We start from the raw sequence: 26,003 nt of genomic DNA on the forward strand, positions 1-26,003 counted from the left end.
GATTTTTGGGTGTGCAGCTGTGGAGGTTTGCCTCATTTCCCATCACAGTAGCTGGAAGGCTTGGATTGTTGTAACAGAGGAGACCAAGTAGCAGCCTGCCTCTTCCATGCAAAAAACAAGTGGGACATTCAGGCAGCACATGCTGTTTTCTTGCTTGGGGTGATTGGTAAAGTTACAGTGCACTGACGTATATTGAGAAAAACAAGTCTTTGTAAATACTTCTGTTGCCAATATTATGTTGTAAATACTTCAGAAGAAAGATAGGGGCTTTTGAGGTAGGTGTTGACAGCAATTTTATTTAAATGAGCAGAGGTGGAGATGTCAGTAGCCATCATGTCATGAGGTTCTGCTTTGTTAGTCATCTCCCATCTTACCTGGTTACTTTTCTGTATTCATTTTTTATTTCTTCTCATGCACACAGAAAGAGAAGGTGATGCTTCTAGTTAAGGCTAAAAAGACATGAAAAATTATTTGGATATAGTTGTGGTTTAACCCCAGCTGGCAACTAAGCCCCACAAAGCCATCCACTCATTTCCCCCAGTACATGAGCTTGCCTAGAACTTTCTCACAAAGTGTAATGGAGATAAAATACGGTAGTCATCAAATGAAGTCTTTGCTTCCGTGCTACCACTCCTCAGATAGCCTGATTGAATGTTGCAGGAAAATTATTCTCCTACCAACCCTTTCATGTGCCTTATTGACATCTCAGACCTTCTGCCAACCTTTGTGCAATGCTCCATTTTACATGCTCAGTTTATGTTGGGATTTATGTTATTTGATTCAGTCTTAACCAGCAAAAGTGTTGACTTTAAAAGCACAAAATGAGGAGTCACATCCATATGTTTCAATATTCAAAAGAAGCCTGAGATCATAACAACAGCATTGCTGCTCTGTTGTCATTCATCTTTCTCTGCATTGACTGAACTGTAAAAGTCCCTCCTGACATGCCAGCAGGGATGTGAACTAATGGCCTTACTACAGGCTCAACAAGGTGTGCCAGCGCGAGGCAGGCCTTTCGTAAAGCACTTGGAAGATACGATCTTGTAGCAAGATTTGTCTGTGATTTGATTCTTGAACCTTGGTAACGCCGGCCTAGGCAAACAAAAAAGGCTGTCAATCATTAGCAATCTTCACCATGTATGGATATTGCTAGGTAGGACTGCAGAAATAAGCTTTTGGGGCTAAATTGGTAGATAAAGGAATGACCCAATTTGGAAGGCTGCTGATGCAGTGCAAGAAACAAGTTAAATCCCAAATCTGAAATAGGAAACCTTTGAAACTGGGGCTGGGGGCAATATATGTGCACCAGAGTGAAGCCTTCTAACCTGCTGTAATTCCAAGTCTGGGTGGCTTGCAGATATTGCTCCCACCTTTTAAGACTACTTAGCTTATAACATATTCTGTTGTTAGAGACCCAAATCTTACCAGATAAAGCAAGGAGAATTGATTGCTGCCAAACCTGAACTTTTTGCCCTTTTTATGAGACACAGCTCTATAGCTGGTCCCTCCTTGAAGGACATTTTTTTTTTTTTTACAAATTACATTTGTGAACCTTGATACTTAGTTGAATTGGATGACTTCTTAAGCTGAACTGTTATCTGGAATCTCCATAACTTAATTATTCAGATCCAACAGAAACTGAGAAGTTAATAATAAACTCAGAAATCCGCTGCTTAACGAGCTGTCTTGTTATGTAATTATGGTAACAACACACTGGCAATTGCTTTGATTAAAACAGCCTGGGTTTAGTTTGCCTTTTCAAGCCCTGATTACTGTCCATACAGGTTTAGTTCTGCTGTGCTCTCTGCCTTTTCAAACAGAGGAGCACACCAGGTGCTCTGGAAAGGCTGCTGTGAAGCACAGGACAAGGACTCTGCCTCACAGCATCCCTGTGTATTTTAATACTCCAAGCTCCTGTGAAACTGGTAGGGAGCTCTCTGTGCTGCCTGATTCTGAGTAAATTGCTTCTTGAACTAGGAAGTGCTGTTCCTTTAATCTGTTGAGGTGTGATACAAAGGCCAAATCTCCACCCATTCTGAACATAACGTTCCTTTGGCTCTATCTTATAAAAAGCTGAGGTTGTGCTGGAGGAGACCAAGGCACTCCTTCAGCTTCCTCGGGATCATCTCGTGACTAGTTGGAAGGATGAAGCTCCTGACACTTTGTGGCTTTTTGCTTGTCTGTCTTTTGTGCTTCAATGCCTTTGCTGCAGAAGGTACAGTATTATAGTTTTCTTAGCACAGCTTTCTCTTTTCCTGTTCTTTCCTTTTTTGATATAGAATGCTTATTTACTATGTTGATTTTAATTAAAGGAAACAAACAGAGCTTGACAATGAGAAGGAGGATTGAATTTAGAAGAATATGGTAGCATATCAGTGCTTTGGTTTGTACAGTAGTGTTTTCCTATGTTATTGCCTGTTGCACAGCATGATTAACTTCTACCTTAATCTGTGTTCTGAAATCTGCTTTTCTGAAAATACTTCCCATTGGATTTTCCCAGTAGATAACCAACCATCCACCAATGTAAAAATAGTATCATTTTCTCAGTAGTGGGAAATGTGTTAATGGAAAAAGTTTCTACCCTTATGAAAGAAGGGAACATGAATCAGTCAGGTTAACAGAGTATATGAGAAATCCTTTATAGAAGAGTGAGACAAGTGAGAGTAACTCTTCAGACCTTCAATCAATCTAAACTTTTTTTCTCTTTGTTTTTTTGTTGGTTGCTTGGGTTTTTTTACCACTGATATTCCACACTTCAGTTGCAGTACCTTGAGACACTTAGTTAACCATTTTGCAGTGTTCCAAATTCATAGAGCAGTTAAAATCTTGAAAACAGAGGATTTTCCATCTGTCTATAGCCACATCTCTGCAGATGTCTTTGTACATTTGCAGAAGGACAGTTCAGTAGAGTTTTTTAATTGAGAGGTGCAGTCTAGAGTTACCTGTGCAGATTTGAAGTTTGATATTGTAGAGACTCACCATGATTCTTCAAAATGCATATTTTATACAAGATGTAGAGAGTAAATGGGAAAGAAGGAAAAACAAATAAGCTAAGTGTCCAAAGATCAGGAAGAGCAGACTTGCCATGCTTGGTATTTTCTAGAAACCTTCTAAGAATTGCTTTATGTGCAAATATGAGCATGGAGAAGCATATGGAAGCTGTTTTTCTAATTGGTTAAGTCAGCTGCCCAGTTTCCTTATTTACTGGAGTCTGTGCTGAATGGTAGAGCTATTTGCCAGAGCAGTGGTACTTGAAGCCTTTCTGCTCCCTTTACCTTTTCTACTTCTTTTAAGTCAGGTTTTTCCATGACCCTTGAGGAAAACCTAAGGAACAGTGCAAAGAGACTTGGAGAATTTCTACATGTGTCTTCAGGAGCATAAAGGAAGCCTGTCCAGGAAGGACAGGAGATGGCCCTATCAATAAAATACAAATTAATACCTCTCAGTTCCCTTTCTGTTGATGTGCATGGTACTTCTATGAGTCAGAAGGTGGGGAGGAAACGTGCAAAGGACACTGTTCCTTATCTGTAAGCACCCACGTGAAAGTGCTGGGTGTGCAAGATAAATGTACTCTGCATGTTAAACCTGTAACATCAGAACTAAACTGTGGTGATAAGATAGCTCAGCCTCCATCGCCAGCCTTGGCTGCAAACTGCAACTCAGTGATTTCCCAAGACATTGACCATGTGTTAAATTTTGTTGATGAGAAATCCTCTGCCTCTGTCCTTTCTGCTCCTCCTCAGCTCCAGAGTAAACCTTCTTTTTCCCCTTTATTGTGGTGAGCACATACTATGTCAACTGCAGTCAAAAGCTCATTTATTTAGGTGTGGTGGGGAGGGAATATTTCAGTGGCTTTACCTGTCCAAAGCAATTTATTCTACACTCCTGAGCATCTGAACACAGAGATGCTCTCTTTTCCTGTTGATAATTTTTTATATTTTCTTAAAGTGGTGTAAGTATAACTGTATTGCCTGCCAGTGTGACATTTCAAAGGACAAAGAAATCTTCACAATGTGTATCTGATGAATCTCTGAATAATGATGGAAAAGAGCAAATAAGTTTCTGTTCCACACTAGGGACAAAGCTGTGCAGGGATCTAAAAATCAGTCATGATAATCCTTTTTTTTTACAGATCTCTCCATATAAGGATGTCAGTGGTAAATACAGTGAGCAAAATGTCTGTGGACTCTGACACATTTACTGTATATGTACAGTTATTTGTATTACCTGTCTCCACTGATAATGTATTATTTTTCACCCTTAGGTCAGAAGAACAGACTCTGCTGCTTAAAAGCACCCAAACTCAAGCTAAAAATGCGTAAAGGTAAACAGGTTTACAGTTTCATTAGATGAATTAGATAATCATATCATTGAGAACTTGTTCTCTTTTTCTTAGGAAATTTACTGAGTATTTGGATCGGGAAGAAATAAGATTAGAAGAGATTAGAATCCAATTCGTGCCCACAGTATAAAACAATAAAGAGAAGTATGATCAAGCCTGATTAAAGGAGTATCAGTGTTCCTCACTGATAAGAGCAGTTGCAAAAGTGAAATATTATCCTGGCTTTGCCCTGCTGTATTACATCACCGTTCATCTGTGGCTGCGTTCATTTTCATGTTTTGAGAAATCAACCAAAGTGTGATTCTGTAAATACCCAAAAATACAATTTTTGGATGTACAGCTCTAGTAGGAACAAGAATTAACTGAGATTGAATCTGTCCTAAATACAGTATAAAGACTGTGCAAGTAAAAGTACATAATAGTCCCTGTTTTCAGTGAGGCCCCAGTGGAAGAAAAGCTAAACCATGAACAAGTCTAGGCTAAAAGGATTAGTATGCTCTTTAGAATCCTAGCATCTTAAATCTTAATGTTTCTAAATTCAATAAAATATCTACCTGATAACTTTTGTTAAACTCTAAAGATAAAGAATTCAATCTAAAATAGTTTATTTCCTATTTCTAATCTTTTAATCATAAAATTACTAATTTGAAGTTCCAAGCAAATTCACTCTAGCTGATAAAATATCTTAAATGCCTTATTACTTTTTATATTTAGATAACTTAGGTGTAAGTCATTGTGTTACTCTAGAGTTTTCCTTTAACTGGAGCCTTTCCTTCCTGTCCAACTTCCCAGGGCTGAATCATGGGCTCTGTTTTATAGGCAGAGTCCCATTGGTACCAGGAGCAGTGAACAAATTGGAGAATTATTATGGGTCAGGGGTTTATAGCTGTCTGAGGCTGCTCATTCAATCAGCAGGTGTAGCAGCAACTGAGGACTTGAGCAATAGCAGGTTCCCAGCTGGCCCACCAGGCCTGGGGAGTGCAGTGCCAGAGGCACAGAGGAGGCTTCTGCCACTTCTGCCTGAGCTGGATCACACGGGCTACTGCCTGCCTGACCCTGTACCCTTCCCACATTACCGAGATTGCTACTGTTCAGTGTGAGTACTTTATGCTATCTGCCAAAATAGGGGGGGTTTCAGGCTTTTCTACATGCAACAGGCACAAAAACTCTCTGATAAAAGTGCTTGCAAAGACAGTGCTCCTTTGAAAGCAGACTGCTGTTTCCTGGGGATGAAGTTCAGTGATGCTTGTCTCACAGAGCAATGGAAGGTACTGTGCTCACAGGGGGAGAAAGGAGTACAAAGGAAGCATTCCATTAAAACCTGTAAATTCGCCACGGAAATCTCCTACAGAGGGAATCTGAAATGCTTTCCTTGCTACAAACACAGAAATACTTTATGATCTTTGCTTGTCCCATTACACTCTGCCCTGGTTCTCTGAGCATTCAATATGCTTACTGTAATCATCTCCTGTCCTTACCTGCAGCCAAACCTTTTTTAGGTCAGTGATTGTTGTTTATTTGCTTCCGTATGGGGTACATCTTTGTGCTGCAAATCACTTCCTCATATCTGCTTGTATCAAAGTGGTGATCTGAACTGATTTCTGCTCTTACTGAGAGGCAGCTGTAAAAGCTTGGGCCTAACACAGCAACTGCCCAAAGCTGAATTATTCTGTTTAATGTGTGGCTCTTGACTGGAATTGTGCAGTATTGGTTTTATTTTGTATTGTTGCTATGAGATTTCTGGGTGACTTGTGCTGTCTTTTTTAGGGGGATATTACTTGCTTTATAGTCTTCAGGCAAAGCACAGGGACTGTTTTTCAGCATTGCTGTGCAGTGTTCTTTGTGCTGGGCGTGTGCCATGGGCAAGCTGCAAAGCCACTGGGGGACCAGCTCAGAGTGGCCTGAGGAGAGGGTTTTGTATAATCATATAAAACCACACTGGCTACTTCTTCTGAAGCAAAACCACTTGTTTCCTGGAATGTTGTCATTCCATGAGAACCAATTGCTGAGAAGCAATTGCTTCAAGCTAACATCAGTCTATGGCTTCTGACCAGGAAATAGGGAGAATGTGATGACAGTTAGGAGAAGATACTGTTTAATGTGTCAGTTGCAGAATTCAAGCTCTGGAGAGGCAGTAGCACCATCCTGTGTCTATGAAGACCTTCACCTATGGACTATGGAAACTCCAGCAGCAGCAAACTTTCAGTGATTGAGTACCCTCACTAAAGGGAAAACAGGCTGCTGGGAGGCAGTGACCTCCAGCAACCTAATGAAAACAAAAAAATTTCCATCACATCCCTGTTTATTTTCAGATCACTGCTAATCTAAGCCTGCCCATACAAACATGGCTGAACTTCAGACATTAGAGTTTTGTGCCATTCTCCATACTCCCAATTAAACAAATCCCTCTGTTTTCTCTCTTTTTCATGTTTGTTTTACAGGTATAAGTTCTAAAATGACTCAACTGGAAAAAAGGAAATACTGCAAGCCTTGTTCTCAGCGAGTCCCTCCAGTGATTTCTGGACCACTTCCACAGCTAAAATGAGCAGACTGAGAGGAGGGTGAAAAGCATCTGCCTACATGCACAACTGACAGTGCTTCACTATCTTGAGGACCCTCCTTTCACATTGCTTTTTATTTGGGGAAAGGCTTCGGTATTGTTTGTGTATGCCTTCACTCAGGCATCTTTGTTAGTATTAACCTGGCAGAAAGAGTCAGGCGAAGTTGTCTGGCTGCCACCAGACTTTGTGTCAGTTGAATGTTCCTCTGCTCCAAGCAGGGATTTAGCTCCTTAAGAGAATGAGGAGAACTGGTTGAGAGGTAGCTGGATTGCATTGGTTTGTATTTCTAAATTACTTAAAAGGTGGTGAAGGGTTGATGCTTTTGTTTCTAGTTACCAGTATACTTGCAAATTTAATATTTTCTTTTAATTATTTATTTTTTATTAACAAAGGTGTTTGTATGATCATCAATCATTGATGATTTTTCCTGCAGCCCTTGTGCTCAGTGCTTGCAATCCACTTGGAAATAGATTTCTACAAATGATAAAAATCTCATCATTTAGAAAGGGCTGAGAAACTAGATAAGCTGGTTGTTAAAATAGTGGTGATGGGCCAGATGCAAGTAAGATTTTCAATATGTTTTCCAAGGGGGCTAAATCTGACTTTAAAATCAAAGTGGCCTGGTTTTAACTTCCTTAAGAGTGTCATCAGGTGGTTATTAAAGAGCACACTGAAAAGATATTAAACCTAATCAGATTTCATCTGTTCCTCTGAAGCCAGAAGGCAGCTTTTCTTTCAAGACAACAGAGTTGTGTGATCACCTCAATAAACAAAGCTTACTGGAGCATGAAATAAATGCTAAGAATAATACCAAAGGGCTGAATAACAGAGAAACTAAAGCACCTGCTGATACTTTAGTCATGTGTCTTCTGTTCTTTCCTGACTGTCCTCTGCATTGCTGCTATTTCTCTGCCTGGGGGAGAGTCCTTAAAACTGAATTACTTGGTTATTCATAAATTCACTTTTTCTTCTAGTGAATATGAGGAGGAGTAGGAACCTTTTCTGCTGCTGGGCAAATTGCAGATTGCAAATAGTAATTTTTCTGTCAGTACTCATAGTACTACTCTTAACATAATTGTCAGTATGATAGAAATGGTTTTGGTGCCCTTCACAATCTGGGGGAGTTGAATGGGAACAGTCAGAGGTCTGTTGTAACTCACACAGGCAAATGCAATTCCAAAAGGTCAAGTTTATGGGCACTTACTCAGGGTCCTGCTCTTACTGAGAATGTTTCTATTGTACTGAGCAATTGAACCTACTTCTGGGTCTTCTGTGTGCTTGCTATTACTTTATTTTCATACTGGTTTTGAGAGCAGGTAGATCTGACACTCAGCTTTCTATTTTTGAAGACCTGACCATGCATAGCATTTTTTATATCAAGGATAAAAGAACTTCCAGTCCTCCTTGCAAGACATCTGAATCAGGAGGTTGGTGGAAGAACTGTGTTTCATTGTTCAGTTCTGGTCAGGGGGCCAACAGATTTTATTTCTATTGTTTTGTGGAGCTCACAGAAAGAATCTGTAGAATATAAATGACAAGTAAATGTAAAAAGCGTTTTTGGTATTGTTTGATGCAGGGTTGTCCCTGTAAAATATGGCCATGTGTTTACTGCTCTGTATAAAGCATCACTAACAGGTTGAAAGATTCTGTTCTCTAATGTGAGTTTAAGCCCTTTTCTTTTATAAGAAAAATGCTCTATGATTTTCTCTTTGCCTTACACCCTCCAAACAGCATGCTCCACACTCTCCAACCCTCCTTCAGGCAAAATGCTCCCTCTGATAAGAAAAGCATAAGCCCCAGAGACCATTAGCACAATTCTTACAGAAATACTCTAGATCTCTGGAGAGATCTGAGGGCATAATTCAATGCACTTAAGTATTTTTACTTAGTTTCCCATGCTGGCCTCAATCCCTGGTTGGGGGCTATTCCAGTTAAAGATGCTACTTGTCTAAAGTCCCAGCCTTGGCTAAGCAGACTAAAGCAAGAACCTCCAAATTATTTCAGCATGGACTGTGACTGCTGCCCAAATGCTTTGTTGCATCTTTTAGAAGTATCAGAATACTGTGTGTCTTCTTGAATGCAATTCCTCAGCAGAGTTGGACTCTTATGTACCAGGCCATTTCCCCATGTGGTAGAACAGAGCTACCATCTGATCATGGTTTCACTTACAGGCATCTGTTCCTCCTTTTGTTTTCCTTTCACTTCTACATGTATTTGTCTGGCATTACTGGAAGAGAAACATATTTGCTCAGTGGCTTTTCAAAATACACAAACTGTATGCTTATATAAAGTAGTAAATTTATCTTGTCCAAGCTGACAAATGCATTTTTTGTATCTTGTGGTTTTGTATGCATTCTGCTGTCAAGCAAGAAAATTGCACAGCCCTTAAGTTGCAATAAAGATGTTTCTGAAGTGTCTCCATGCCTGACAGAACAGCTGTTGAATCCTGGTCTGACCCTGTCAATTAAGTGAGCCAGGTGGCTCCTCACTTTGTTTACAGCTTAATAGCACCAGCTAACACCAAATCAGTCTGTTTTATTTGGCACTATGACTGTGAATTGTCAGAAGCACAGGAGAAATGAGCCCTGCTGCCAGAGACTGTTCATGTAGAGGCAAGTTTTGGGATCTCTTTTTCTAAGTGGGTAGTAGTAGAAACAAAAATGTGTATTCTTTATACAAAATATTATCCAAAAAGGTGTAACAAGGACTCTTGATGATGGCTTTTCAGCTCTCTAGACTGGCTCACAACTGATGCAAGGGACTAGGTATCCTCAAGGAATTCAGAATTTTGGCTCTGGAGGAGTTCTGTTTATCTAAAGTGTGGACTACAGGATCTACTTCTTGTGATTCCCTTTAAGGAAAACTACAGTCCTCTGTGAACAATGTCATCTCAAACAATAAACTTTCCTGAAATATAAAAGCAGAAGGATAACTATTTCCTGTGTAGATACACAGCTAACTCTTGCCAAAATTGAGTAGATGACTCATGGTGGCTTCAGTATTCATTGGATCTAGTCTGAGGACCTTTTGCCTGACTCTGTTTTGTCCAAAGTTATACTGCTAGCTAGTTTTAGGAAAGTATTGTCAGATTGTGGAGGCAGGTCAGATGCATGAGCACTTTTTACCAAATTTTTTTTCTGAGAATTTGTCCAAAGCTTTTCTATTTTGTCCCTCCTGTAGACTGAGGGGAAAACCCACTTACAGTCTTTTTTTACCTCACTCAGCCAGTTGTTATTAGATGTAAGCAGTTCTCTTCATCACAGTTAATTGCTCTGCAGGACTCTCTTTTTTTTTTTTTTTAATTGCTGTTGGGGAGCAAAGAGAGCTCTGTAATGGCAGAAGCAAGGGTGTTGGTTCCAATCCATGTGTGCCTGTGGTTCCAGTAGCCTTCAGTATTGTAAGACTTACAGCAGACACTGGACAATCTACCTTGGTTTTGAACACACAACTTCCATCATGCTTTGGTTTCTGATCTATCAGCACAGAAGGAATTTTCAGAAATTACTTCTGTTTTCAGTGTCTCAGTGGTGGGATCTCTGCTAGAAAAGTTCAGTATCTGAATATGAATTTGTTCACGTTGTCATTCAACCTTTGTGCCAACATCTGTTTGTGTGTTTCAGATGTACTGACTGTGAATGTCTTTAAGTGTGAGGGATTTAATTTCACATTTTAAGGCTGATGTTCCACAAGGGAGCTAAGGGCAGATTTCCTATAGGATAAGCACCTTACAGTCACAATGCCATCTGGTCAGGCTCTGAACACGTTCTCAGAGAAATCAGGTCACTATGTGCCAGATGAACGTGACTGGTCTGGCTTCTGCAGCCACAACCTCAGCTCTCCCAAGAAGCTCTCACCAAGCCCAGGGCTGATGATTCACCCCTGGTCTAGGAGGCATTGGAACCTGAGCATTCAAAGGTTCACCACACAAAAATTTGTTTAACTGCCCCCCAGGCCCCTGTACAATAATTAAACTCCATGCTGTGCACCCAGTTTGTGATGTGTGGTGCAGCCACAGCAATGGAAGCATCCTGGCTAAAGGGACTCTGAGTGCAAAAATCAAACAGGAGCAGGGTATCTTTTCTCTCAAGCATGTGACAAGCAAGATGCTGCTTAGGTCCATGAAGGGGAGTGCTTTTCTGCTGGGTTTTGTCATGTTGTTTGGTCTTCAGCACTGATGCCACCCTCAGGGAGAAATATGACATATTCCTGAGGCACCCTTTGGTGCTTGCCTGGTCTCTAAAAATCAAATCTCTGTAGCATGTGTTTCAAATTCTCTCCCAAAACTGAAGTGCACTGGAAAATGCTGTCTTTGCTAGGTGGGTCCCCCACAAAGCTTGCTGTTTGCATTGTCCCAGTCAGTGCCAGCTGTGTGGCAATGCTAAAGCCAAGCAATGCTAAAATCTATTTGCATCCCAGATTTCTGCACCAGGGATCAATATGCCTGTATAGGAAGACGCTGTCATAGGAAATAAAAAGTGTGAAAAAGTCCATCTGTTTACAAATGCTATCAGAGAAACAGTGGGGTGGTTAAAAACAGGATTCTGTATGAGCTGAGATAATGCAGCAGTGTCATCAAGTCCCTCTTTAAAGCATTCTTTTTGACTCAGTGGCTTTCCAGTTGTTAACTTGCATCACTTGGGAAACAATAAATGATGGCAATTGTCACTGAGCTCTTATCTTGATGTTGTTTGAGTGTACCAAGGTTAAACAATTCAGCAATTTCCTTTTACTTAATAAAATACATACCAATACTGCTGCTTTATTCTGCACACATCTTCAGGAGTGTGGTTGATGAAAAGAGAGAAAGCACTATGTGTGTCTTGACCTCAGCCTCATAAGCTCCACCTTTGATCGTCTTTGAAAGGAGCTCCTCCTAAATTTTCATTAAAGTCAAGACTCAGCAGTTTTTAAAACAGATCCTTGAGTCTGAGCAGTAAAGTCAACCTGCTCTTCATAATTTTATTATAAAATGTGCTTTGCACAGAAGACTGTCTTTCTATTTGCTTCCTCAACATTCTGTCCATGCTTTTTTTTGTTCCTAAACATTTCTAGTCTTCCTCCTTGTCAGTTCTCATTGAATAGGAAATTAATATTTTGCCTCTTGGCATGATGGTCCCCCACCCTTTCTTTGTATATGTGGGATCTCAAAGAAATTCTGCTGTCTGAATTTCCTCAAGGGCTGAACAACATTAATTTGTCTCCATGAATTTCTGTCCATGAGATTGACTGGAGTGTATATTTTCAAAAAATATGTTTTAAAATGGTATTGCATTGCCTTTTTTGTTTTCTGACATTAATTTTGTACCAAGGACACTTATAGAATTTGAACATCTCTGTTTCAAGGCCCCATATAATCACCTTACAGCCACAGTATGAGAAGGGATTTTTCTGTTATTTAATTTGTATTTCAGCATTCACTACAATAACTTTAGACTGTGTAATCTTAGTTAGCAGACGTGGAAGTCTTGCCTCAGATGTTTTATTCATTTCTCCACTTAGCATCTATTGTTGACATTCTTGCTATATAGTTGTCTTGCTTTTTCTTATTGATAGATTGTAAAAAAACAAACTAACAAAGCCAAGTAAGTACAGCATTTAGAGATAAAGTACTAGAAATTGTGGGAGGGGATGGTGAGAGCACAGTGCTCATAGGTGGAGCTGTTAGACAATCTTTGGGCTCTCACCAGGTTACACTACTTGATTTGAGAACCATCATACCCACACTGATTGTAGAAATCTCTCCAGGCAAAGAGTAGATAGCTGATGAAAATGTAAGTGGGAATAGAGCAATAGTCCCATGTTTTTTTCAAAGCTAAGTATTTAATATTCTTGTAATAGAAAATCTGTTGGCACATATCTTGTTTTTTAGGTTAACAACAAGCACTGCTTTGGTATAAGGCTGCTGGATACTCAGGTTTCCTCTGGACACAGCAGTACCCTGGCAGGTTGGATCTCAGTCCTAACAAGGTGAGTGCCTCATCACCTAGTCCAGTGTGAGAGTTTCTGAGTTGTGGGGTTCCCTTTTGAGAATGGTTTAAGGCACACCCCTGCATTCCCAGAAGAGATCATAGGAAGAACCACCCGCAGTCACAGTGTCATACATTTACCTGAGTAAAATGCAGGATCTGCATCAGCCCCTGTGGCCAAAGCACTGGTGTGGTTCAGAGCTGATCTCTAGCAAGGGTTTGGTTCACCTGTAGTCTTTGCATTCATGCCATTCCTGTACTGAACAGCTGAGTTTGGTCAGACATGGCAGTGAAAGGAGCATGTTTCATTTTCACACATCCCCTGGTGCAACAAGTCATGATACAGTTGTGTGAGCAGGGCATCCACACAGGGATGTCCACGGCATGCACAGCAGCCAGGAGGTTTATGGGGAGAACATAAACAGAAAAGGTGTTTCTTTGCTCTGCCTAAACAAGTCTCGTTATTTTTCTCAACCACACTGAGTAAAGTATAAAAACTTTATTTATTCATTATTCACACCCCAACTCTGAATTATATGTATAATTTTTACAGGCAAAACAATGAACAATACTATTTCTTTCATAAATAACTTGGACTGCCTGTCTGCTGCTAAATGGCATCCTTCACACAGATCTGTGTCATGCTCCACAGCACCACATCCATCACAGATCATGCTGCTGAAGTGAATGTAGGCTATCTAAATATATCTGGATATTCTAGGGACTATTTGTTCATTTTCCATCCCTGTCGAAAGAAAACGAGCAGAGTGATTCGTAGCTCCAAAGCAGCAAAGTTACTGAATTGTAAATGGATTTTGCAGTGGTCTTTAAAAACCTCTAAGCTAATAAAATGGATAGCAGGAATTTTAATTACATAGCAGCTGCAGAAAATGTTCCCTTTTCCTCAGTTACCTGCAGAACCTTTTTTTGCAAATATAAAACACTTTTTGGCAGACTAAAACCAGGAGGAGCTGTATCTGAGATGAAGTTACTTCTTTTTTTCCAGGAGTTCCCCAAACCTCTGCTGCCACCCACAGTGAATGACAATAACTCATGGTAAATCATGCTCTGGGATTTTTAAATGTAGATTAGCATTTTTTCTGATGGGATGAAAGTACCATCTCTTTCCCTGTGTGGAAAAAATGGCCACCACATTTTGCTGGGACAGCACTTAGTTGTCTGTTTTAAAGCCACTGTGGAAATGTTAAAACTGATAGATATCTGGTGTCTGCTCTCCCTCTGTTTTCCTGACATTGTAATTTCTTAATTCCTTCGGAGATAACATAATAGCTGAGCATTTCTGTTCTTGCTATCCGAAATAGGGGAGGGTTCAAACCCAAGGGGCTCAAGTTGTTAAAATGATTGTAGTCACATCTCTAAATCTTGGTTTTCCTTTCCATGAATGAGGAATGTTTTCTTTCTTCTGCTCTGTGGGTGTATCTTCCTGAATCATTTGAGTTACAAAGTCTTTTTCATGCTATGTGTTTTATCAGACTAATTTTTTTCTGATGAGGGTGGTGAAATACTGTGACAAGGGCTGTAGATTCCCTGTCCCTGGAAACATTCAGGAGCAACCTGATCTAATTGAAGATGTCCTTGTTCATTGATGAGCTTTAAAAGTCCCTTCCAACACAAACCAGTCCATGATACTACCCAGGTTTCACCATTCTCCTGCACAACGCTGAGGTTTAGCATAGCTGCTCAGTGGAGCTGCAAAACAAAAAAGATGTGTAGACAGCTGAGTTACAACTCATATTGTTCATTAAATTCCTTAAACCAAACAATACAGTGTCACTTCCAGCCTGGAATTACTGAGCTAAGAGAGGTTTATAAATTTAGCAAAGATCACTCACGAACCCATCAGTATCTTTTGATTACTTTTATGTGAATTTAATGATCTTGGACTGTTTATTTATAGACTGTCTGCTCTAGATATGAAAACTGAACTTAAACCCCCATGTGTCAGAACTATAACAATGAGCCATTTTCCTTTTAGAATGTTAAATTAATTCAATTAATAGCAAGAAAATAACAGAGAAAGAAAGAGGTGTTTATTTGTTTGCATTTTAATGTGTCATGACTACCAAAAATTCCCTGTCATTTAACAAATTTGCATATCCTAAGTGATGAGAGTCGCAGTGGAGAGATGCATAAACTCATTTAGGAGGTGGCATATTTGTTCTGGCAACAGGGAGGATCAGAGTTTAGTGATAATGGCCAAGGACTCAAGAACATGTCTCTGATTTGATTTAACCACCAAAACAGGACTGATTCTCTTTTTGGTCACTTCCTACTGAGCAATGTTTGACCTATTGCAAGTCTGTTTCTCTCTCACAGCTGATAATTCACAATGTAAATGTGGGCATTGAAGACTTCTGAGGTACTTCAGTCTTTTCTCTCCTGCCAACAAACTGGCCCAGGTTCTTGCAGATTCCCCAGCTCCTATGGTTTCTCCCAGCAATCAGATAGAAAATTTGGTGCTGTGCTGCAAAAATGTAAAATCTGAGATTCTTCACCACCAAAACCAGTCATCTGCAATGTCATCAACAGCTTTCCTGGATTTCCAGCATCATCTGCATTCTGTATTAGTGGGAATTGGTGGAGACTGATATGTCCCAGTACAAGTCACCTCTCAGTCCTTTGCAGGGAGATTTTTAGGAGGAATGATGTAGTTTGGGCAGGCAAGAGTGTTTTGTTTGGTTTGTGGTGGGAGCTGTCTGTTTAACTGTACCTCAGCTCTGGAGAAACAAAGAGTGCTCTGACACCTCCCAGGTGCCAGCCAGGCAGCAACACCCAGGCAACAAGTGTGATGGTTATATTTACATCACCTCAGCATGTCCTGCTGCCCTCATGGTGTTTGGTTCTTGCTCACACCATGCTCTGGGACTTGCTGCTTGCCTTTTGGTGTGCAAGGGACAGCCCAGCTGGGGCCACGGCTGTTGGGGTGTCTGTCTTACCAATAGTTTATGTTCAGGCCCCTTCCTTTGTTTTCAAGCTAAAAAAGAACTTCCCAGTAACTTTCAAAGATGTAAGAATAGAGAGTTACAAGAAGATTTGACTGAGGCTCCACTTCTCTCCTTTGCAGAATTGCATGAGGAATTCTGAGTGAACTGTGCTGTGCATAATGCCTCCAGGTATCAATGGTAACTCCCACAGCCCCTTTTAGCATGTGATTTACAAAGAGAAGGGCACAGTGTGATTTGGTGTCTTTCTGCACATGCTGAGGTTTATATAAAGTGTGTCGTGCTTTTTATGTTGAATTTATTTACATGCACACAAAAAATGCTGAATACTCCTCTCCAGGGTAATGCCTAATGTCATATACGGCCCAAATTCAAGGACAAGCATATAAAAACAAGTAGCTTGAACTGTTGTTATATGAGTTTGAACTTTATTACTTATCAATACTTGTCCAGAGCCTAGAAGAGAGGAAAATGGAAACATAAAATCTGAAGACAGTACATAGTTATTAAAAAGCAAAGCAGGACAGTGGAAAATAATACCTGTTATTTCTTTAATTTTATTTTCCTCATGATTTTTAAATTGCAAATGCATGTAAGCATCCAAAAGCTGATGGAAGTGCAACTCATGCAGAGGTCCCATTTACAGCAGGCATTGCCCAGGTGGGTGTGAGTAACTCCTCTCTGTGCCAGCTCACTCGGTGCCCTGTGCTCAGCCTGCCAGCACGGGTGGCAGCAGGTGCCAGCTGGGATTCCAGCGGCACAGCAGGGCTCTCCCTTCCCCTGCTGTGAAGAGGCTCCCACCATCCCCACCCTGAGCTCCTGGTGGCATTGCTGTGTAGTGTGAGGGGCTCTACTCCTGGGGAAGTTTAGGTGCTGTTCTGTGTTGGCATCTGCTGCCAGTTGTGGTCTGGCCAACATTTTCGGCTGTGCTTTGGGACTGGGCTCAAGAGCAGCTGTCTTTGTGGGACCCATGATTCCCCCATTCAGGGTTGTGTAAACTGCAGAAAAGTGCAGCTCTTGGCACTGGTGAAAGCTGCTTTCTTGTCAGACATATTTGATTAAGGAGGGTTACAAGTCTTGGGCTTAAGGTTTAGGGCTGAAAAAAAAGAACATGGTGGGGCCCAGGATTTTCCAAGATTCTCAAAGGCTCAAATAGATGAGCAATAGCAGGGCAGGAGCTGGCCTTGTGTGTGGCTGATTTTGTGGCTGACCCCTGTGCCCAGCAATGATTTAGTTTCTTGTTTGGAAGTAGCTTTGTCTTGAGGGAAGAAAATTTTCCATGGCTCAGGGCATCCCAGGGGGCTTCTCAGCGCACAGTCCAGCAGTTTTACAACCATGCTGCACACCCAGTACACCCAGCTGAGGTCAGAGGTGGGGAAGTCAAAAATATTCATTGCATTATTGTAGCATCCTCCAACATTTAAACTTCTATTGTATAAAAATTCAGGTTTTCTAAGAAACTCCAGTAGCGATTGCTAATCAGTGACCCAAGCTTCTGTTCTGAAGATATTGAATCTTTCCTGGATCTTTTTCCTTCTGAATACTAAACAAAACCCTGGGAAACCAGTTGGTCCAGATCTGGGGGGTATATTTGAGATCAGATGGGTATATTTCATTCTTCTTTTATATTTCTTGCTACTCGATATGCTAAAAGTGTATGGAATAGAGAGGGGGATCCTTCCATTCTCAAAAATGTTGGGACAGAAGGTACTTCTTTCCTGAAACCCCCTCCTGCCTCTTTTCTTCCAAAAGTGAAAATTTATCAAAATAAGCCTGGATCCATGAGCTGTGTTGGTTTTGATCAAAGTTCATTTTCTGACAGAAAAAACGACTCTGTGTAATGTTGCTGTGTTAGGTATGGATCTGACTGTGCACAGACATATTAGCTAGGTTTTCAAACTGTGAGGGGATTAAGAGCTCAAACTCATTGAAATTCAGGAGGGAGGCATTTTGCTTCCTTGGAGATGCAGGCCCTAGAGATTCAGATCCCTAGGGGATGCAACCAGGGGAACAGATAGCTATTAACTTTGACAAGAGCTCTCCATCACTTGTTCTAGGAAAATACTCTGCAGAAAAAAAAAGTATGTTGTTAGTTCTGGGTTGAGGAGGCAGATGAGAAGACATTTGGGTGCTATTTATGTTTTCTTTTGGGTGCCATGCAGGTCTATTTCTGTGATTTTATCAGTGGTTTAATACTATTTTTGACAGAGGTGGGATGATTAAATCTGCAACAGGGACTAAATTTATATCCATCTTCTATATGTGTATCTGCTCCCACACAGTTTTCAGCTTTGGATCCCCACATCATGAATTTAAATGCACTAAAAATACATTTGTTTTTCATAGTTGCCTCCTGCAGGTTTCCCTGAGCTTTACAAGCCACTGTGCAGTTGCAGATTGATTCAAAATGGAGCTTTTGTAAATAGTGCTCTGCAAATATACAGATTCAGAACAAGGGTCTGGTCCCATAGGAGATGGTCAGAAAGAGATCAAGATGTCAAAAAGCCTTCCCCTGGTTTAACTTCCAAGCTTCTGGCAGGTGATAATGTAGTGCTGTACTGAACCAGGGTTTGCATCTGTGTCATCACATTTGTTAGTCATCAGTGAACCCAGCCTTCATTAATTTGTCTGATCCATTTGCAGCCTTCTTTAGTCTTTTGCTCTCTGTACCATTCTCCAACAAACTCCATTATGGGTGATGAGTTTTGTTAATATTGGCCCAAGAGTTTTACTTTTCTCCTTCTGGGAGCCTTACAGTTGATTTGTTCTGCAGGCAGAGGTGTCCTGGCAGCAGCACTGTAGATCCCAGGGGATCTGCAGGAGCCCTGTCCACAGCATGGGAGCAGCACAGCACTGCCTGCAGCAAAGACCTCTCCCATGGCCCCCTCCAGCATTTGTTCCCCCTGCCAGGGTCAGGGTAAGGCACACCATGAATATGTGACAGGATCTAACTGCCAGCTCCTTCTCTAGGAAAAATGCATAGGAGCTGCCCAGCCTGTCTGTCCCCTCCATGAGGATGAAAGTTATCCCTAGAGCACTGCCCATCTTCAGCTCTGCACCCCACAGGCCAGGGCTGGGAGGGGAGACTGTGGGGTTATGTCTGGGGAACAAGAACCTGCTCCCTTCTGGAACTTCAGCAGACAGTGATTAAACATGTGGATGACTGATGCCCTGTGTGAAGCTGCTTCCTGGCTCTGCAGCTGCTTTCAGTGCCCACCTCACCTGTGCCTCAGCAAGGGTCACTGCCAGGCAGCATGGGCAGCTCCTGCTGCTTTTTAAAGCACTGTGATGGGGAACTCTTTGACTGATTAATTTCTTAGACCTTTCTTCTACTCTGGCTGTTAATTAAATAACCCCGAAAACTCCATTAAGGCATCCTTAAAGGTCAAGTGCTTTGCTGCAGGTCAGGTTTAACCAGCTCAGCCCCAATGTAAACATCTCCATGCTTGGCAGCCAGGCACTGCAGAATCACAGTCACAGAATGGTCTGAGCTGCAGGGGACCACAAGGCTCATTGAGCCACCTCCTGCCACTGATAGAGCTCCTTTCAAACAGGTTTATCCTCAGTGAGGCTGATTTTTAGCCACATTGTATATTGGAATACATATATTTTTTAGGTAGTGCAAACACCTTCTATCTGTCAAAACAAGCAATTAAAAAAGCCACTCTGTAAACTTTTTGATGTGTTGATGGTTAAACATACTTTATTGTGGTTGAAAATTGCCCACTGAAAGTAAAAGATGCTTTCAGCAATTCATGCAGTTTAAGAATTAAATGATCAGGCCAACTCATAAAAAGAACATTTTGATTGCTGCAGTTTTAATATGCAATGTTGTGTATTTTTTTGCTATCATAAGTGTTTGCTTTAAAATGGTAACAATAATTTCTATTGTTTATCTAACATTAGATTTTCTTCTTTTGTAGTTTCTCAATATCACCAGAGGTAAAATAAAAATAAACTTATTATAGCTCTTAAAAACAGATAACTGACTTAGAGAATTAAAGATAGAGTTCAGAAAGAAAACAAATTTCTACTTTACCTTCTCCCTGACTTGTGTGTTTGGACAGCACAAATACAGTACTGACAGCAAAACATGAGAGTTACACTGATTCCTCCAAATCTTCTCTCAGAGACGAGTCCCACAGCTCCCTGCAAAGTAATTGGTCTAATTAGGTGCTAGGAAGGAGCTTCTTTAAATTCCTCAGAAATTAAGACGTGTCATCCGCTTAACATCTTAGCATCTGTTACTGCCTCTTCCACATTTCCCTGCTACATCAGTCTGAAGGGCACTTTCCTGGACTTTTCAGAGATTTTTTAAAAAATAATTTATAAAACCAACGAAAGCCAAGCCCTTACAACACAGAAGTTGGCTCTTTCTGCAGTGGGATGAAGCATGTAAGGCATTTCACCCCCTCCTTATTTCTCAGTTTGGTGCATGTTTGCCTGGGTGAGTACAATAATCACTTTGTTAAGTAAAATATAGGAGAGTACAAGCACAACCTTATATCCTGTAGTTATCCTTACTGATGTGCTAATGTTGTTCTGAAATATTTTCCTTGGCAACTGGTCCTTGTGCAAATGTTACCCTTTGTGTTTATATACTTGCAGTTTTGTTTCAAATGGGCTATTTTGAATCTCTCAGTAGAATGACAACTAATTTGTTGTTTTTTGTTTTGTTTTTTTTTAACTTTGCTGTTGTCTGGCAGCAAGTAAGTATTTAATTATGGTTAATTGCTCATAGTAGGCATAATTTTAAGGCAGGATGTACTTAGAACACTGGGTAAGAATACTGAGTAAGGTACCAAGGCACTGGGAAAGTTTCAGGCTTGTATGTGTAGAGTAGAGGAGAGGTGTTCCATCATTGCAAGCTGAAAAAGTTAATTTTTCATTGAAGTTGTCTGGAATTGGTTGAGATTATTTTAGGGAGAACCTGCTATTTGTTTTGTTTCTGTCAGTTTGGAGGTTTTTTTATATCCTCTATTTCCTGCTGTGTAAATACTGGCACAGTTGCATGTAGATGTAATTTTATTAAAAATATCTGTACAGATACAGTTCTAAAAATCCATTGCAGCAAATGAGTGTGTTATGCACTCCTAGTATTCCCAAAACAGCTCCTGTTTACTGAGAGTCAGGTAACTGAGCCAGCCAAAAAACTGCCGCCTACAAAATGCTTTTGTTTGGCTTCTGTTTTGTTTTAATTGCAGTTCAGGCAAATTATGCCCCCTATTTCTTTGATAATGGAGCCAGAAGCACAAACGGGAACATGGCACTTCTCAGCCTTTCAGAGGACACGCCTGTTGGTCAGTATTAAAATTTGTATGTTTAAACTGGAGTTGCTTGCTCTTATGATTAACATTTATGTTTTCTTGTAGGTTGTTGTTATATGCTGTGATCTTACATGTTTTTTGCTCAAGCTTTTAATTGGCCTCAATTTAAAATGACATGTTAGAATTGTAGCTATAAAACATGATTTTAAAACATGAATTCCAGCTCCCTCTTTTTTGGTGCACCAATCTGTTCACAGCTTCTGACCTCTGGGGTCAGAAATAAATTCATGGTGAGAGGCTTCTTACCAGTTCTCTGAATGCTTATGAGATGAAAGCCTAGTTTCTAGTAATTTTATCAGCCTTGATAAAAGCAAGCTGTACATTGAAAAGTAAGGGGTGTGATTTTTTCCAAACACATTTTTAATGTTTATATACAAATGGTAGAAAATGTTTCCACTTGCAGTGAAAATTGCTTTGCCTAAATAACTGATTTATTTTGAGTTTTGTTTTATTGAAAATTCAAAAATTATACAGTTTTCAGATTTCAGCACTCTGATGCAGGTCTATTTAAGCTTCTTTTAGCTGTAGTTGCACTAAGAAAAGTTAAATAAGAACAAAAGGTTATTTATAATCAATATTTTCGTGGGCGAAAAATTATCTCCTAACACCTAAATAATTACATAAAAATATATTAAGTGATGAACATCACCTTTACTTCAAACTTTGCACTGAGATTTTATTTAGGATTTTCTTCTGTTCATCTGTTGCTTTCACAGGCTAAATCAGAAAAATATTTAGTTAATGCAAACTGGGTATGGAAGCACCCTTTACTTTGGCTGCACATGGGGTGCACCCAAACACCTTAGGGGCTTAGGCAGCTGGGGGAGGCCAGGATGAGGGAGGGATCAGAGAGCACAGCCTGCTCTGAAAGCCTGACATTGCCACCCACGCCTTCTTAAACCAGACCAAGGTCACTCTCTGCACTGGGAAGCAGCTGCCTGGGTCTGCTCAAAGTCTCCATTTCTCCAGTGGTGTTAATGCCATCCAAGACCCCTGCTGGGCCTGCTAGAGAGTGGGGAGAGGGGTGTTTGGGAGCAACAAATTCTCCTTTACCTGCTCAGCTTGAGAAGAGGAGGGGGAGAAGGCAGCACATGATGTAGACACATCTTGACAATGAACTTAAAAGGAGCCTGCTTATGATGCAGCAGGAATTTGTTATAAGCTTGGTCAAGCTTAAGTGGAAACCTCAGCTTGAAGGCCAACAGTAATGTAGTGATGTAGTGGCACTTGCAGAAGCCAGAGGAAGACCAAGGAGCTGCAATTTTTGGCTGTACTTCTGCCTGGATTCTCATGGAAACCACACTTAGGTCAGCCTTGGCAATCCCTACGGTTCTGCTGATCGCTGGAGTTAGATTAGCCAGTGGAATCACTTGTCCAAGAGTAGATAAGGCTTGTAATGCCAGACAGCCACAAACTGGGACCCCAACTCAGTTTGTTTGGGGTGGTGCCAACTGCACCACTGACACCACAGGCAGCACAACTCACTTTCCTGGTGTGCTTGCACTCCTGGTGTGCTGCCAGCCTGGACAGTGGCATTCACAGGGCACCAGCCTCTCCACTGGGAGCCTCCAGGCACCTGCGTGGGCATGAGGAGTAAAGATGGCACAGAGCCACAACATGGGCAGGAGTGTCCCTCCTGTCAGGACTGCAGTGCTACGTGGTCTCTCAAACAGCAGCACTCCCTGCAGCAGTGAAGTACAGCAGTAATTTCCACTGCATCTGATCTGCTGCTCTAGCAGCCAAAAAAGGGCAGTGTGCCTCAACAGCAAGACAGCAGTGTGAGGGATCCTAGCCTGTGTTTGTGCTCTCCTAATCAGCCTGAGTAAGAATAATGAGATATATGTGATGGGCTTCTGTATGTGCTTTTGTAACATTGGCAACCAGGCTAGGGACAGAGAGGTCTCCAGAGAGTTTGTGCTTTGCTTGCAGCAGTGATAAAGCTCAGGCTGCTCTGAGAGTTGCTATGCCTCCTGCCTGCTAGCTTCATCCAGGATGTGATACATGTGTTTAAACTGGCTGGCTTGTCCCTCTGATTTGATGTATAAATGTGCTTTAAAAGACAAGAGAGAAGCATCTTCTCTCTGAAAGCTCCAAAAGACCTGTAGAAACCCTGGGGAAAGAGAAATAAGACCTTACTTTTGGGAAGACCAAACGTTTGCTTTGTCACACAGCTTCCAGTGCTCTTTGGGCTAATTCCCAGAATACCTTGACAAACAGCTGTAAGTACTGCAAGGTCCTCTCTTCTGAAAGCACTGTCAGAAGTTCCATTGGAACACAGTTCCTTGGGATTTGCTTAATGCAAACTGCTGCTGCCCATATCAACATAGCCACTCCTCAGGGAGGGTTTGGCAGACACAGCCACAGACAGGGGCACAAACAGCACTGACACTTCAGTGCTGCAGTGCTGGGTGTGCTTTCAGCTTTGTACAGGGCAAGAGGATCAGAGTTCACATCAGACCACAGCCAGATCCTTGTGCCAGAGCTCAGTGCTAAATGCTACCAGGCTGGCCCTTTTCTCTGGCACTGCAGAGGAGACTGTTGCTCTTCATCACTTGTCTGATCTCCTCCAGAAGCAGGAGAAGGAATCTGGTCTCCCATGTCCACGTGCAGTCCCAAGCATCCACACTCCTGCAGTCATCTCTCAGGTTGAGCAGGATGATCAGTGACAAAACAGGGGAACTAAAACTTCCTTATGTTTAATTCTGGATGGCTTCACTCAGGTGCTGCAAAAATGGAGAGGTTGCCATTAGGTCTTCCCTGTCCTTCCAAAAAGTTTGGAGTCATGGGCAGGATGCTTCGCTTGGCAGCAGCTGGTATCTATCTGTGCAATACCACAGAGAGAAGCTTTAATAAACCTCCAAAAATTTTACAGTCTTTGGCCCTGCTGAGATTGCAAGTGGTTGGCAAAGTAGTATGTGTTAGTTATATTCCCAGACATCTGTAGGCAAGGGACATGCAACATTTGGGAACACTGAAAGGACATGATGGATTCTCTGTGTGGCTGTAGAAAGAGAAATTGCAGTTCTGCAGCTGTGGGAACACATCAAGTTCATTACCATTCTCATATCCTCTTTAATTTGACCTTCTTTTCCCTTGTCCAGTTTTGCTTATTTACAGATTGTTGTAACTTGTGTACCAAGTTATCATAAAACCAGCAAGTACTATTTCTGCATGAATGCTTCAAAGGACCTGCAGATTCCCAGATCCTACTTACTGCTGCAGGGCATGAGACCCCCTCAGGGTAAGAGGGGCCAGAACAGAAGCCCCTTTCAGTGCCAGATTTAAGAAGAATGGGAGAAGTTATAAACTGAAATAGCAGTTGGTGTTTGTGGTTTGGCAGGGCAGGTGGGTAATTAGCTCTTTGCATGTGTACATACAAAATGTGCGTGTGCTCCTAATCAAGGTCTTAAGGCAGGAGTGAGATGCTATTTCAGGTTGTTTGTTTCATCTTACCTCTTAATCCCTGTAAGCTCATCGTGGGGACAGAGTGGGGCTGGGAGCAGCTGCAGAGCAGGGGATTGAAGCACACTGAGATGGCCTAAGTTCATTACTCTCTCAAAGCCCAAACATCATCAGCGCTCTCTAGGTCTCTGCACCATCTCCTTGCTTTTCCCCTTCTGTTTTTTCCCTTGCCCCCAAGAAGGCCCTCCTCCCATTCTGCAGTGGCAGATCTTTGATCAAAGCTACAGCTGTCAGCTACTCACCCCTGGGTGACTGATCTCCTCAGATCCCTCCATCCTTCAAGTCTGCCCTGTTCCTACACGCTCCTGGTCTCCTTTCTTCCCATCATTCACAGCTGACTGTGGATAGCCTTCTTGTCCCCTGTGGTACCCATCATTCCTTCCTTGTTTCTGTCACCCTGATCCACCTCTAGGAAAGCTGGGAGCTACCAGAACAGAAATGTTAAACACAGCCTTCTGCAGCCCTGTGGCAGTGCCAGAAGTGCACGGAGCAAAGCCCCCTGCAAAGCTGAGCACTGCACAGAGATGCTCTGAGGACTCACAGGTGTTACAACCTTCAATTTTGTTCTGATTCTTCTGACAGAAACTGCAGACACATCAGAAAATTGCACTCAGATGGCTTCTCCTTGGAGTTGGTTGCTGTGGGTGCTGCAGGGAGGTATTGCTGCTGTCCTTGGGGTGACAGTCTGGATCCTGTGCTGAGCACTTGCTGCCGTGTCCCATCTCTCCAGGACAGCACTGGCAGCTGCAGGGTGTGTTTCAGCTGCTGCTGTAGCAGTCGTGGCTTTTGGGCTGCTGTTCCTGCCATATCTCTGCTCTGCCAGCTGGCTGGGGCACCATGGTGAGGGAGGGAGCAGGGAGGGAGCAGGAGTCCCTGGGCATGGTCCAGAAGAGCAGTAGCAGGCAGTGAATGGGAAAGGAGCTGGCTTTGGGGTAGTCATTGTGTGTGCTCATTACCCCCAGGAGCCTGAGCACCCCCTGTGCTTGGGGTGAGACTGGTGTGCAAACAGCTGTCTGTGTGAAAAGCTGTCTGTAGCTTTGTGTTTGCTGTCCATCTCCTTTTCTGCTGGGGAAATGGGCCCTTGCTGACACAGGGGGAGAGCAGGATGTGACCCCAGGCAAGGTGGTGTTTGCTGTGACATCAGGAACAGAGGTGTCTTGTGCTGGGAGCATGGCCATGCAGGTCCCTCTCAGCATCTTGTTAACAGATGTCAGCTGTGGTGGCAAAGGACAACGGCCGGACTGAGCATGAACCCAAAAGGTGCTTGGCTTGTCTAAGTGACAGGGAAGGGATCTGACTGCTGAGTGCTGCACAGCAGAGAGGGAGAGCACGTCTTCAATGAGAAAGCAAAACCAGCCCCAGAGCCCAGGGCAGAGATTGTG

General features: G+C 42.0%; 1 protein-coding gene and 1 long non-coding RNA gene across 2 annotated transcripts in view; both read left to right on the forward strand.

Annotated features, from left to right (window-relative positions):
- Window positions 1–1,825: 1,825 nt before the first annotated feature.
- Window positions 1,826–9,320, forward strand: LOC116999153. The gene is made up of 3 exons (XR_004418526.1): window positions 1,826–2,215; window positions 4,265–4,324; window positions 6,784–9,320. It is a non-coding gene; the product is annotated as an uncharacterized LOC116999153 (long non-coding RNA).
- A 10,845-nt stretch (window positions 9,321–20,165) lies between these two features.
- The window catches only part of CDHR1 (cadherin related family member 1), a 45,676-nt gene continuing 39,838 nt past the window's right edge, over window positions 20,166–26,003 (forward strand). Inside the window, exons 1-2 of the mRNA XM_033066286.1 lie at window positions 20,166–20,279; window positions 21,037–21,132. Of these exons, the coding sequence (XP_032922177.1) occupies window positions 20,219–20,279; window positions 21,037–21,132 (157 nt within the window). The 5' untranslated portion in view covers window positions 20,166–20,218. The remainder of the gene's footprint in view (window positions 20,280–21,036; window positions 21,133–26,003) is intronic.

This window comes from Catharus ustulatus, chromosome 8, assembly GCF_009819885.2.
Source record: "Catharus ustulatus isolate bCatUst1 chromosome 8, bCatUst1.pri.v2, whole genome shotgun sequence".
NCBI lineage: Eukaryota > Metazoa > Chordata > Aves > Passeriformes > Turdidae > Catharus > Catharus ustulatus.